The following is a 14,269-nucleotide window of genomic DNA, read 5'->3' as shown; positions in this document are numbered from 1 at the left end:
ACCATAAAGGAACACTCCCTTCCCAGAGCATTTGTTAACCGAGCCACCGGGGTCCTCGGTATCATGGCGCTGTTGGCACTCTGCAGCCCGAGCTCAGCCCGGCCCTCCTTGGGGGATAGTGCGTCGCCCGGAGCAGCTGTTTCTCCCCGGGGCTCTGGATGGCTCTGCTGCCCTTGGGTCTGTTATTTATAGGGTCACAGAGACCCCTCTGGGAAGAGCCCTCCGAGCTCATCCATTCTGCACATGTTTAGCCGAAGCCACTGTGGAGCCAGGACCGCCTCCTGGTGACTATTTGGCTGATGGAAGCATCTGGAACCCTGACTCGGTATTTTCTTCTGAGCGTGTGAAATTGCTTTCAAGAGCACAGCCAGCCCCCCCCCTCTCCCCGTCATTATAGTTGCTCTTTCAGATCAAGCAGAGCACCTTCTGTTAAGGGAGCCAACATATGGAAGGGTCCCGGCACACAGTAGGTTTTCAATGGATGTTGGTTTCTTTTCTTCCCTGATTGTGGTTTCAAAGAAAAAGAAAAAGCATCTGTTAATCGCTGGAAGCCGGCAGTGTGTCTCTCGGCTGCTGTCACTCAGTCCAGCCCCTTGTAGAAGATGTGTAGGTTCTTCCACCTCCCTTCCAGCCCCCCTGGATTTGGGAGCGACTTTCCGTGGAGAGGAATCCAGGGGTGCCGAGCGGCTTCCTCTGAAGTCCAGAGCCGGGCTGGAGACTGGAGGGGCCGAGCTCTCACTTCTTGCCCGTAGCCCTCACTGACACACGTGTGCATTTTCAGGGAACTCCGTTCCAGCCGGCTGCAGGAGCTGGGGCTTCGACTTTTTTCTTTTTCTCTATGCAGGTTTCAGAGGTTCAGAGGCAGGGGGTGTGCATAGGAGACAGGAGCTCACACTGAAGCCTTTCCCCAGGATGTTTACAGGAACCATCCTTCTGGCCTTCACCTTCCCGCACCCCCCTCCCCCGCAGACTCGCCATCACCTCCCCCCACCATGGAGGCAGGGCTGACTCATTACCACCCACAGAGCACCCTCCTTCTCATCACCCAGGACCTCATTAGTCTTGTTCCCTCTGGATCATCCCCACTGCCTCCTGACTCCTTCCCCAGCTCTTCCTTGGTGCTGCCCAGGCCTGGAGGGGACACTCTCCACTCCTGCAGTCCCACAGTCGGCTAAGCCCCCCTGCCCTGAAGCCGGAACCCATAGGCCCAGCCCCCTCCTTTATCCCCGAACACAATTCCACAGTATCCCTGAATGCAGGGCTCCCCACCTCCTCTTTTCAGAAACCTCTGCCCCCAGTGAAGATTAGCCTCCCTGACAACTTTGTCATACTTATTACCGTTTACCTGTATCGTTTAATGTCTGATAGTAAAGTGCGTGCTCTTGTACCCGCCTGCCCCGTTGAGCAAGTCAGGCCTTTACGACTCCTTCAGAAGTCCCTTTATGGGCCTTTCCCTAATTATACGCATCTCAAAATGTTCCCACCCTTGAAATTTGTATTAAGTGGTCCTTTCATTTTCTTTACGGTTTTGCCACCTCTGTGTATCCCTAAACCAGAGGTTGGCAACATTTTCTGTAAAGGGCTTTAGAGTAATTTTTTTAATGAACTGCACAGTCTCCGTCTAGCTATTCGACTTTTTGCTCATGGCAAGAAAACAGCCGTAGACCAATATGGAAATGAACGGATGTGGCTGCGTGCCAATAAAACTTTATTTACAAAGATAGAGGACAGGCTGGCTTTGGCCTGTGGCCTACAGTTTGTTGACTCTTGCCCTAAATAATATATTATTTAGTTTTGCCTGTTTTTGACCTTTACCTAAATACATCCCACTGGTGACCCATACTGTGCTTCTCCTTTTGTGACTTCCTTTTTATTTATTTTTCGCTTAATGTTGGTTCCACCCCCCCCCCCCAGTTTTGAGAAATCATTGATCTACATCACTGTCTAAGCTTCAGGCGTACGGTGTGATGGTTTACATATATTGTGAAATGAGTTCCGCAGTGGGTTCAGCTAACAGCCATCGTCTCATCTAGAGACAATAAAAAGAGAGTTTCTCCTTGTGGGGAGCACTCCTAGGATCTGCCCTGGACAACCTTCCCATCTAGCACAGGGCCGTGTTAGCTGTCGTCCTCATGTTGTACCTTCCATCCCTAGTATTTATTTATCTTTCAGCAGGAAGTTTGTACCTTCGCCCACCTACCAAAACAGTGTTTTGTGGTTCCTGCTTGTTGGTGGCTGCTGCCTTGGTCTGAGAACATTCTGGTTTGCTTCTCTTGATACGCCTGTGCGAAGATTGCCCTCACGTGTGTACTGACTAGTCAGGTGGCTGGGTGGTAGGGAATGTTCATTTCTGACTTTATCAGAGAAAGCCACGTTGTTTTTTCAAAGTGACTTCACCAGTCTCTGAGAGCTCCCATTGCCCCATACCCTTGCCCCAGCCTTGGTATCATCAGACCTATTGTGAGTTTGGTGAGTATAGAATGCTAATGGAAATGCAGTTTCCATATTACCAGTAAAATTGAGTTGAAACTTATGTCCGTCAGACTCACCCTACCTCATTGTCTCCAGGCTCACAAAGGACGGCTCCATGCATCAGCCCAGAGCTTAGCCTCCCTCGGAAGCCATGTCCTCCCTGCAGCACCCAGGCTGTCCCTCCTACCCCACAGCTGCAGGCACTCCCACTGCAGACCTGAGCAGACAGATCTTTTCATGGGTGTCCGCTTCCTTTCACTCCCTCATGCAGGCTGAGGAGCACGAAAGAGTCTCAGGAGAAACAGAAGCATTAGGTGGGTTTCAGGTACAAGAGCAGGTAGCCAGAAAGGATCTGGGCACCTGGGAGGAACACACCCAGAAGGAGTGTATCCTTGGAAGCCTCCGTCTGCCCCAGAGACTGGTCAGCACAGGATGAGGTTCCCATGTTAATGGGAAATGAAGACAGGAGGCTCTGGGCTTGCTCAAGTTTGACAGCGTGATTGCTCCCACTGTCAGTCTTGCAGCTTTCGAGAAGGTCAGTGCACTGGATGTCGTGGGAGAGTAACCGGTTGGTTATCTCTCTAATTATAGAGATAGGCTCGCCACTGCAGCCTGGGGATGGTTTAAACTAGCTACCTCCGCTGAGCTGTGGCAACATAATGGGTAATGTAGAAGTGCATGATGGCTTTCCTTCCCCTTTCTTCCTCTATCCTGAATCTAGAAAGTTCTAGAAGCCCCAGAGCCTTTGGTAAGCTCTCAGGAGATAGCCAGGGCATTGCACAGTGAAGGGAACCTGCCTGAGGAATTGCAAGAACAACACAGTGAGGGGAAGCGGGCTTGGCCCCCAGCTTGGGGGATGCTGTAGGCCGTGTTGGGTAAATTCCCGGACCCTCGATGCTGGTGACACAGTTAGGGCAACCATGCTGAACCACAGTTAAAGCAATCCTACAGCAGAGCGGGCCTCTCAGTAGGGAATGAGGGGACGTTGTGCTCCCACCGCAGTATTCTGACGAAGGCTTCTGGGGTAGCGGAAGTTTGTGTTCTAAGAGTGAATACATCTCTGTCTGCCCTTGGTCTGTGGTGGTGAGTGCCCAGTGCCGGTGTGTGGGTAGGAGGGGCATCTGGAGGTGGGAGGATGAGGAAGAGACCTAGGGCACTGGGGTGGCTGAATCTGGGCAGGTGAATGGACCGTTCTCTTATAGGACAAGAGAATAAGGTTTGGGGGGTGTCAGGAACTAAATTACAGGCTGGGTGTTCTGACACCTCCCCACTGACACACTTGTGCATGGGGGACAGAAGGGGAGGGATGAGTTGGGCAGTTGACTAGAGGTCTGGGGTCTTTGCTCGGAGTGGGCGCTGGGGGACCTGAGGAATGTGCGCAGCTGATTGGAGCCACCCGCTGGACGTCATACTGACAAGCCAGACTGGTGCCTCGCAGTACAGTTTTGCTTCTTGATATGAACAGCAACCTACGCGAGGTTACGTGCGTCCCACAGCAGAAAATGTCACTTGAGACACGTCGTAAATTGCATCTCTTCGAACTTTTCCCAGAGTCAGCACTTCCACTGTTGAGTAAATTATATACATTCCGGCATGCAGCGGTCCTTCTGGCGGCCCAGAGCAGACCCCAGATAATGACAGTTGAAAGGCATTGGAGAGGGGCACCTGGGTGGCTCAGTCAGTTAAATGTCTTCCTACAGTTCAGGTCATGATCTCAGGGTCGGGACCGAGCCCTGTGTCGGGCTCCCTGCTAGATGGGGAGTTTGCTTCTCCCTCTGCTCCCATCACTCATGCTATTTCTCTCTCTCTCTCTCAAATAAATAAAATCTTGAAAGAGAGAGAGAGGAAGGCAGGCAGGAAGGCATCAGAAAACTGTAGAAACACTATGGACACGAGGGACTAAAATTCCAGAGAGGTGAGGACCGCACAGAAAGGACAATGATGATGGCGGTTGGCAGCTTTTTTCTGTGGGAGCATTTGCCAGGCCTGGCTGCCAGCAGGCACTGCTGGGGGAGGAGAGATGCCCCCAGAGCAGGCAGCAGTGGGGGCTGGAGGGGCTTCAGACCCCGGCTGGCTCCCCAGCAAGACAGTGGCTGAATGGCGAGTGCATGCCGGTCTGAAGAAACAGGCTGAATGTTTCTGAAAGGCCGAGTAAAAGTTCCCTCATATTCACAGTGCTTAGAAAGCGAAGACTTGCCAAGGGCCTGGGAGAGAGCAGCAAAGGCATGAAAGCCCCCAGAGAGAGTGGGGAATGGACACTGGGCATCTCTGTACCCTTCTTCGCTGGGTGGGGGGGGGGCACTCCTCATGCTGGGAAGAGCTGGAAGCTGAAAATCCAGGCTTGGTCCCTGGGAAAAGACAGACCAGCTGAGATTATGGAGCTTGAGTGACAGAATTGGGGATGAGCGGTCCCAGACATATGGCCAGGTTGTCCTTCAAAGGTTTGCCAAATTTGGAGGTTAAAATTTGGAAGGCTACAGAGCAAAGCTGAGGACCTCTGACAAACAACTGAATCTCCTAAAGTCCTTCGGGGAAGAGGAGATAAAGACCTGCCAGGCTCCCAGTTGAAAGCCCTAGAGGGCCTGCCCTGAAAACAGGTGTGAGGCAGAGGCGGACTGAGGCTCACCAGAACGGAAACCAGGCCCTGACCCAGCTCTGTCCCCGAGTGAAATAGGGATTTCCTATATTCCCTACTTGCCGTGCAGACAGAGGGGGAAGCTTTCTTTTGTAGGCAATAATGTCACACGGAATCCTAACAAATTCTTTCATAGCTATTTCCCACCATTCAGTGCAGAACGACTAGACACCCAGAAAGGCAAGACCGTATGCCTAGAATCCAGAGAAGCAAAACCCAGATAGTAGAAGCAAGTTCCAACATAATCCAGACGTTAAGAGTCAGCATCAAGGATTTCTAAAGAACTATGATTAATATAGTCAAGGAAATAGAGCGGAAAATAGACAAAATAGAGGACAGGAAGGAGGATATCCCCCAAAGACTTAGAATTTTTTTAAAAAGAATCAAATGGACATTCTAGAACTAAAAAAAAAAAAAAAAAAAAAAAAAGCAAAGTCTAAAATTAAGAGTTCAACGACTAGGTTTAGCAGCAGATGGGATATATCAATAGCCAGGATTAGTGAACTGGAGGACAGACCAATAGAACATATCCAGATTGAAACAGAACCAAGAATCAAGGGGTGAAAAGCTGGTAAGAACATAAGCTGTGTTGGATGCACTCAGGAGGTCTAGCATATGTGTACTTGGAGTCCCAGAGGAGAGGAGAGAAGATGGAGCAAAAGCGATATTCATAGAATGGTTGAGAACTTTCCAAAAAACAAAAACAAAGAAAATTGAGTCTATGGATCTGAGAAGCTGAATGAACCCCCAAGCAGGAGAGATACAGATTCAGCTCTTGAAACCAATTAATTGTTGCTTTGTAAGTAGTACATACATTATATTCCTTTTAACCACTTATTAGTTGCATGACCTTGAACATGTCATTTGACTTTGTTGAGCCTCCGTTTTCCCATCTGTAAAAATGGGGATGAGATAGAAGACTATATGAAAAAGTGCTTTAGGAACTATTCCATTGTAAAGAAATACCAGGGGCCCTCACCTTTATTATTCGAGCCTGATGACCCTGGGACCATGTTTGGGGAGGGCTTCAGAGATGTGTCCTGTACCTGATTCAGCCTCAGTCCTCTGCCTTCCAAGAGGGCTTTGAGGAGGGGATGTGGAGACTGACTCAGAGGCAGAGGTCTGCTGTGAAGGAACACAAAGGAGATCTAGAAAGAATCACGTTTCTGAATGAGTCTGGTGATTGCTTCACCCTCCCAGGATTCTGGTAATTCGGAGGTGACCAGGTGACTGGGCTTGGCTTTCTGGGATCACATAATCTACTCTTAGCCAGCACCCAACCACACACCTGCCCTAAACCTGCTTTCATTCCACTATATCCGTCTGGCTTGGGGCTGAGCCAGACCCCAGCCAACCTCAGAGGTCCCAGAAGCATTCCTTTATGCTTGCCCCAGGTTTAAGTCTGCATTTTCCACGCCCCACTCCCCTGCCCCCATCTCTGATAGTGTTAGGCGACAGCAGCCAGAGCTCTGGAGCGCTGTGCTTGCAGCCAGTTATCTGAAAAATGCTTGATCACGTGTCTCCACTCACGTGGACTTTGGTATTCTAGGAGTCGTCACGGTCAAAGGGAAAGAACCCGGAGTGCAGTGGAGGCCTCAGTACCTCCCAGATGGGGAGGAAGGGAGGTCATCTGGTACAAAAGGAGAAGCACGTCACATAGAAGTTCCGAATGCAGGTTTCTGAGTTTTATCTCTAGGCTCTGCTCCTTACCAGGTCATTTTCTCCTTCTGTGAGTTGGAGGGGATAGTCCCACTCGAAGGTTTATGTGGGCCGATAGGGGTAAAACACTCAAGACATTCTCAATAAATAGTAATTCCTTCTCTTCGTATTAACTTCCAGAAGTTATTTTGCCAAATAAACAAGGTTTATACTTGAGCTAATGCCTCCTTAGAAAACTCAGTAGGGGGGCACCTGGGTGGCTCAGTCGGTTAATTATCTGCCTTTGGCTCAGGTCGTGATCCTAGGATCCTGGGATCGAGTCTCGCATCTGGCTCCCTGCTCAGCGGGGAGCCCATCTCTCCCCTCCATCTGCCTCTCCCCCTACTCTGGCGTGCGCGCACTCTCTCTCTGTCTCTCAAATAAATAAATAAGATCTTTAAAAACTCAGTAGGCATTTTCATATACACATAGCAATGATACGTCTGTTTCTAGAGGTGACTCTAACTCCTTGCCTGGGTGTCTTTATTAGTTAAGGTAAGAATCTGTGCCCAGAAGGTCTGTGACCTTCAGCAAAATAACTGAAGTTCCTACCAAGGAAAGCGAGGCCATGCTAGTCAGCGTTTTCTCTTCCCTGTTCTGTCAGTTAAAGGTGTTTGGAGTTGACTGTTGAGAACGCACGTTTCCTTACTAAGTAAAACTGCCGGTAATTGATCCTTCAGAATATTTACAGGCACACCTCGGAGGTGCTGTGGCTTTGGTTCCAGTAAACGTCACAGTAAAGCGCGTCAAGTGAGCGTTTTGGTTTCCCAAGTACGTGTAATCGTTACGTTCCCACCATGCTGCAGTCTGCTCAGCGTGCAGTAGCTGACGTTTGACAGAAGTACAGACCATAATTAAAAAATGCTTTATTGCCAAAAATGCTAACTTCCGCCGAGCTCTCGGTGAGTTGCAGACAGCGATCCCAGAGCACCAGCCCAAGTACAGTAACTGAAAATGCCTGAGACATTACAAGAATAATCCAGGCGTGACGCTGAGACGCGAACTGAGCGAATGCTGTTGGGACAGTGGTGCCAGCAGACGTGCTTGACGCAGGGTTGCCACAAACCTTCCGTTTGTAAAAACCGCCCTTATCGGTGGCGCGGGACGGAGCGAAGCGCAACAGAGTGAGTGCGCCCACCCTGGACCGCTCCTGTTTCTGCTCAGATCACCCAGTACTTGACGGGGACGTAAGCGCGGATCCGCCTCTCCTGCCTGCCAGCAAACACCCCTTTTCTCCAGGGGCATGTCTCTTGAGAGTTCCGTCGAGTCGTAGGGCTTGGAAGGGTTTCTGCCAGAGTGAGCCTCTCATCAATTACTTACTAACACTTACCAGTGGTTCCGCGATTACTTACACGTCTCTCCCCTCTGCCTGACTTCCTGCGACGGAAGATCGGAAATCCTGACTCATCCGTCTCTTGTCTTTGGTTAACAGAACGCCTGACAAGTAGAGAGGCTCAGTAGACGTTGAACCACGACCGCGCCGCGGGCCGGGTACCCCCGTTTCCCCGCTCCAGCTTCGCGCAGTGCCCTTCCTGCCTGCTGTGGTCCCCGAGGGGCTGAGCAGCAGACCTCTACCGTTACTTTCTTTGTAAATTAAGCCTCCGCAGATTATCCCGATTGGAGCATACCTTCTCTTCTAGTCGGGAAACAGCGAGCCCCGGTCGCTGATGGAGATTCCAAGTTGTTCAGGCAGGACATGGTGGCTCCACGCGCTTAAAGCAGAGCACAGCGCGGGTCCCCCGAGCGCGTGCGGCGTGGCCGGCTCGCCATTCGGGGCCGCTGATGTGCTGGAGCTTTGAGGAAATAAACAGCAGTTTGGGAAGCTCTTCTCTCCTTAGGGGAGACTTTGTCCCGCTAACTGTAAGATCTTATTTCGGAGCGACTGTCTGATTTTAAGAGTCTGAAGTGGCCCTTCCCGTGGCTGCGTGTCTGCCTCAGCATGGACGGGCCGGGAGGACCGGGCGCAGGTGCGGCAGAGCGGGGATGCGCCGCCCACATCAGATCAAGCGTTCACCACCTGTTCCTCTGGCTCTTTCCTGCAGGTGATTATAAACAGCACCATCACACCCAATATGACCTTCACCAAGACGTCGCAGAAGTTCGGGCAGTGGGCTGACAGCAGAGCCAACACGGTGTTTGGCCTGGGGTTCTCCTCGGAGCAGCAGCTGACAAAGGTAACGCGGTCGTCCCGTCGGCCGCTCCGTCGCTCAGTCCCCGGATGCCGAGGGCCAGAGCGGCGCCCCTGCCAGCCGTTGATTTTAGTCCTTCCGGCGCCGCAGGGCTGCCCAACCAGATGACCTTTTAGAGACCCTGGGTCCCTTGCAATGGAGGCATCGTGGGGGAAGGAAGCTCATGTGACGCCTGTTCCTGCAGAGCCCGACGTCGCAGCCCCAGCAGACCGCTCTGCCCGTGGTTCCTTTCCCACGGAGGGGTCCCCCGGGTCCCTGTGGCCAGCCTGCACCTAACAGCTGTCAGCATTGGTGACCCTTTAGCAGAGAGAGGTGCTGCTGAGTACTTAGAGCAGCTCCCACCCTGGAGTCCCTGCACCCCTTAAAATGTCCCACAGCATTTGGGGTGTGGGTTGCTTTTTTTTTTCCCCCCTGAGGAAAGGATCCATAGCTTTGACTCGATTCTCTGACGGGCTTGGGACGTAGTCTGTGGACAGTCAGAAGGGTGTTGAGGAGCAGATCGTAACCAACCACAGGCTTGGAGAACCCCAAAGTCTGTGGAAATAGACTGACCACCTCTTACTGATGGGCCAGAGCTTGTCTGAGCGAGTGGGCTTCCTTGTAGGCTCCTGGAAGAGCCCCGTGTGGGTGTGGGGAAGGCATTGCTTGAGAGCAAGATTGGCTAGTCTCTAGGACACAGGAACTTATGGAAAAGATGTCAGAGGGCTCAGAGAATCCGAGGGAGAGTGGAAATGGAAGGGCCGGAGACGGGCTGGCTTCAGGAAGCTCGGCTTTAGGACTTGTTTCTCTCTAGACCGTTGCCATGAACATATTTACTGAGCTCTGGTTGGGCCAACATGGGGCCACGTGCTGGGGATGCAGAGCTGTGGTCCATCCCTAGAGGCGTTTACAAAATTCCAGAATCCAGGGGGCTTGACGGGGTCACTTAGTATGGACCTGGCTGCTTGGGTTCCCTGTGTATACTGAAGACAGCTTTCAGAGAAGGGAAATGAAGACAAGTCAGGAAGCCACCATGCAGGGCTGTGGATTTGCACTTCGCATCTGTCCAGCATGTGAGCATGTGCTGTGCACACACACGCACGTACACACTTACACACACACACATGTTGCTAAGGAGGCCCCAGCCCATAGTGCACACATGCACGTACGCACACACACACGCACGTCTCTAAGGAGGCCCCACGCCGCAGATGCAGCCATCACACCTCCAGCCAGAAATGAGCCCCTGGTGGAGGACCGCAGAAGGTCCTCTCCTGCATTTGCACGTGCTTCATGGGAATGCCGCTCCTGAAGGAGCCCCAGAAACCCAAAATGGCCTGGGGGCACTCTGAGCATCCCTCTTGTGCCACCTGCTCACAGAAGCGTGCTTTCCTGGGTACCAAAACCTCCCCTCCAGGAACGCCTTGCGTGGCTCAGATAGTTAAGTGTCTGCCTTCGGCTCAGGTCATGATCCCAGGGTCCTGGGATCGAGTCCTGCATCAGGCTCCCTGCTCAGCGGGGAACCTGCTTCTCCCTCTGCCCCTCTCCCTGTTTGTGCGCTCTCACTGCCTCTCAAATAAATAAATAAAATCTTTAAAAAATAATAACAAATAAAACATCCCTTCCAATTCATCAGGGCCCTGACACACAGGGAAGGAAGCAGAATTCTTGAGTCTAGGTGATTGGGTATAATTGTGGGAAACGATGGTGCTTGGTCCCCAGACTCATGTGCTGTGCCTCTGAGGAGAAGCACCATGTCCCACGACTCTGGAAAGCGTGTGTTTCAGCAGGAGGCCCTGCAGAGTTCTGTAAGGTGGGAGGACCAAGAATACTTTGCTTTGTTTCGTTTGCCGACAAGTGAGTTTGCTGGTTTGAGGCAGTGCTGTGTGGTATAGACGACCTTAAGCAGGTCTCTCTGCACAGTGGGGCCAGCATAGTCTGTCAAGTGAGGACGAGTCACTGTTTGCTCTGGATGCAGGGGCCCAACGCAGTCAGCTTTTCACCGAGCAGCTGGCTGGTCATTTAGGGGTGCCAGGCAGAATTGGGGGCTCAAGCTGGATCGCTGTGCTTGGCAGTGGGCACTCAGCAGGTCAGAGGTCAGGGCGGCCTGGAGAGCAGGAGTAGGAGTTGTCAAGGTCATGTGGGCCCCCAGGCCAGTGTGTCTGTAAGCCTTTTGGGCAGGCACTGGGCTGCCTGCAGGAGGAGAAGGACTGGGTGTCCATAGATCGGCCCTTCCTGCCCCCTAGTTTTAAGGATTCCCTTTGGTGCGAAGGTGGGGATTTCGTTGCCTTCGTCCGTCCGGGCTGTTACAACAAAATGCCACGTACCATAGCTTATACAGAGCAAGAGTTGGTTTTTCGGAGTTCTGGAGGCTGGAAGGTTGAGATCAGGGTGCCGGCACCGTCAAGGCCCGCTTCCCCGTTGTTTGCTGGCAACTTCTCGCGGTGCCCTCTTGTGCTGGAAGAAGAGCAGGCGAGCTCTGTGTAGTCTCCTATAAGGGCGCCAATCCCATTTATGAGGGCTCCACCCTTGTGACCTCATCACCTCTCAGGGGCCCCACCTCCTAACCCATCACACTGGGGCATTTGAGGGGGACACAGACTTTCAGCCAGTTGCAAGCATTCACGTGGAATGTGGGTATTTTCAGACTCTGGTTCCGTTGGGCCCCCTGGGTTCCACCGATGCTGGTACTCCCACATCTGTCACTAACCTTCCAGCTTCATTTCTTCCCAGTCCCTGCCCAGGCAGTGAGGCCCCCAGCCATTTCCCCGGGGTTCAGTGTAGACCCTGAGCCCAGGCCGCCTGCCCCGTGCACACTGGACAGGGAGACATTCCAAGTCACGCACTTGGGGGAGGACTTCCCTTTTCTACCATCTTCCACGTATCAGCAGCAGCACGAGCAAACCCATGACCCCTGGGAAGGGGGCTATGAACAGGGTGTGCGGGTTTTGGGGTTTGTGGCCAGAGGCCAGCCCTGGACTTGAGACTGTGGCCTGTGAGGGATTTCACGCCAAGAAGGAAAACAATCAGCTTGATCAGCTTGGCATTGTAGGTAGATTTTTCTGGCAGACCAGGTTGTTCTGGTCCAGAGCAGGGATGACGAGGGCCTGAGTAGGAGCTGGAGGGTCTTGGGAACTACCGAGGAGCTGAACTGGCGGGACTTGGTGAGTGGACGTGGGAGGTAGGGGTTCTGGGATGAGGACGGACTGATGGATGCACAGATGGAGCTGCCATTTTCTGAAATGAGGAAGGACAAGGGCTGTGAGTATCAGGGAATTTATGTGACATGGAAGCAAGTATAATGGTGATTTGTTGAACAAATGATACCAGCACCCCTGTCTCAAGTGGGCAGCAGGGATCGGGTGCCTTTTCCCTCTGAAGGAGGTCCTGGAGGATTCGGGGGGGGGGGGGACTTGGGAGCAGCCCCACTGCCCTCCCCCCCCATGTCCCCTCCCCACACCAGCTGGTGTCCTCACACCTCTGGGGAAGCCTGTGGAAATGTAGAGTCTCCCATCGGAGGCAGGGCCCCAGCGGGCTGTGAGGTCACCTGCCCCTGACCCCGCCCGGGGCTCCAGGCCTTCCCAAAGCCCAGGTGCTCTGACAGAATCACTCTCAGCGACCTGGAAGAATTTCTTCAGTCTTTGGAGGAATCAGAGGACCTAGGAAACATAAACGGGGAACATTTTTAATGAAAAGACTCGAAAGAAGGGAGGACTCAAAACAAAAATCAGAACAAATTGTTAAAGTTCACTTCCTTGTGCCTCTGAGACCCGGGGAGACCTCAAGCTGTGCCTGCCTCCCCGCGCGGCCACTCCTCATTTTTCCCAGGCAGGAGAAAATGTCCTGTCATTAAGGAGGAGGGGCGCCGTCTTCCCAAGTCCCTCTGTCGCCTCTGGCGGCTCGGCTCCGCGCTGTGGCTGTGACCTGCCATCGTCACAAAGGCTTGTCAGATGTCTCCTTTGTTCTAAACGCTTCGAGTCAACTTTTTCCGCTTCCCTGTGAAGGGAGCGGTTAGCCACACACTGATAAATTACCGTCAAGCCAGGCTGGCAGTCTCGACAAGTGGCAATTAGGAACCCGGCCGAGGGCTCCCGAGGCGTGTGGCTGAGGGGACAGCCGGGGACAGCCGTGGCTGCATATTCCTGACTCCACAGAGCAGCCACCCACGGTCCTGAAAGAGGGTTCGGTAATGACACCCTGTAACTAGGCTAGAAGAACGCCAGTGGGGCTATTTTCATTTAAGAACACTTCATACACACGTCTGTCTCTACCCCCACAAGGAAAATAGATACCTTGGTCTCCGCCGTTCCCGTTATAAGGGCCCCTTCACACCACAGCCTCAAAAGTACTGCAGGGACACTTTCTGCTCTTGAGACAGGCTTTCCCAAAATAATAGCAGCTGTGTGTTCCCAGAGGTAAACTGGGACTTGTCTGTCCCCCCACTGGAGAGGACGGGGTACCTCGGCCTCCTGAAAACCCCTGAAAGGCGCTTACATAGGCTGCTGAAAGGAAGAGCTGCTGAAAAGAGACAAAAGGAAAGACAACCGAATGTAGGAGTAGAGCCAGGGGTTAGAGTAAAGGTTCTTTCTGGCAGCTGACCTTGCGATGTCCCTGTCCCGAGTTTGGCTCCATGTCACTTATCACAGACAGAAGGAGGCACATCCTGCCCCGGATGGGGTTGCTTGTGCTCTGTGATTGATCCGTCTAAACCCTCGTTCACACACACACACACACACACACACACACACACACACACGGTCTTTGCTCTTGACCCATTTTAATGATTTCATCTGTAATTCAAATTTGCATCCTTAAGTTCACCTCATCAAGTCCGTGTAGTTGTGAGAACATTGCTCTGTCTTCTACCTTTCTGATTTAAGGGCCATTGTTTTAAAGTGGGGGATAGTAATCATTCTTTTGATATGTTGTAGTGAGAATGCTTTGTGCTGCAAGAATCACAGCACTGAAACAAATGGTTATTCTTTTCATACAAAACAGAAGTCCTGAGGCAGGCCATTGCCAGCATTGATACGGTGGCCCCATGATGTTGTGTGTGAGGGCTCTGCACGTTTGTTTCTTTTGATGGCCTTTTCCTCATGGTGCCAGGATGGCTTCTCAAGCTCTGTCCATCACATCTGCATTCACGGCAAGAGGGAGAAGGCAGAAGGGTGGTACCACAACAACTTCCCTCTGAGCTCTCTTGGCAGACTTCTCCTTGGGTCCAACAGTCAGTCTTGGGTCCCTGGGCCACCTTCCCATGGGGGGCTGAGGGGTGGAGGAGGAGAAGAGAGTGAGA

The 14,269-nt window shown here is 52.3% G+C and overlaps 1 protein-coding gene across 1 annotated transcript in view; it reads left to right on the top strand.

Moving 5' to 3' along the window:
• The window catches only part of HOMER2 (homer scaffold protein 2), a 90,149-nt gene that overhangs the window by 49,684 nt on the left and 26,196 nt on the right, over nucleotides 1-14,269 (top strand). The window contains exon 3 of the mRNA XM_026510551.4: nucleotides 8,848-8,979. Within this exon, the coding sequence (XP_026366336.1) occupies nucleotides 8,848-8,979 (132 nt within the window). The remainder of the gene's footprint in view (nucleotides 1-8,847; nucleotides 8,980-14,269) is intronic.

Source organism: Ursus arctos, unplaced genomic scaffold, assembly GCF_023065955.2.
Source record: "Ursus arctos isolate Adak ecotype North America unplaced genomic scaffold, UrsArc2.0 scaffold_28, whole genome shotgun sequence".
In the NCBI taxonomy this organism is placed as follows: Eukaryota; Metazoa; Chordata; class Mammalia; order Carnivora; family Ursidae; genus Ursus; species Ursus arctos.
Note: the sequence above shows the minus strand (reverse complement) of the source record. Positions and strands in the feature narration are given on the sequence as shown.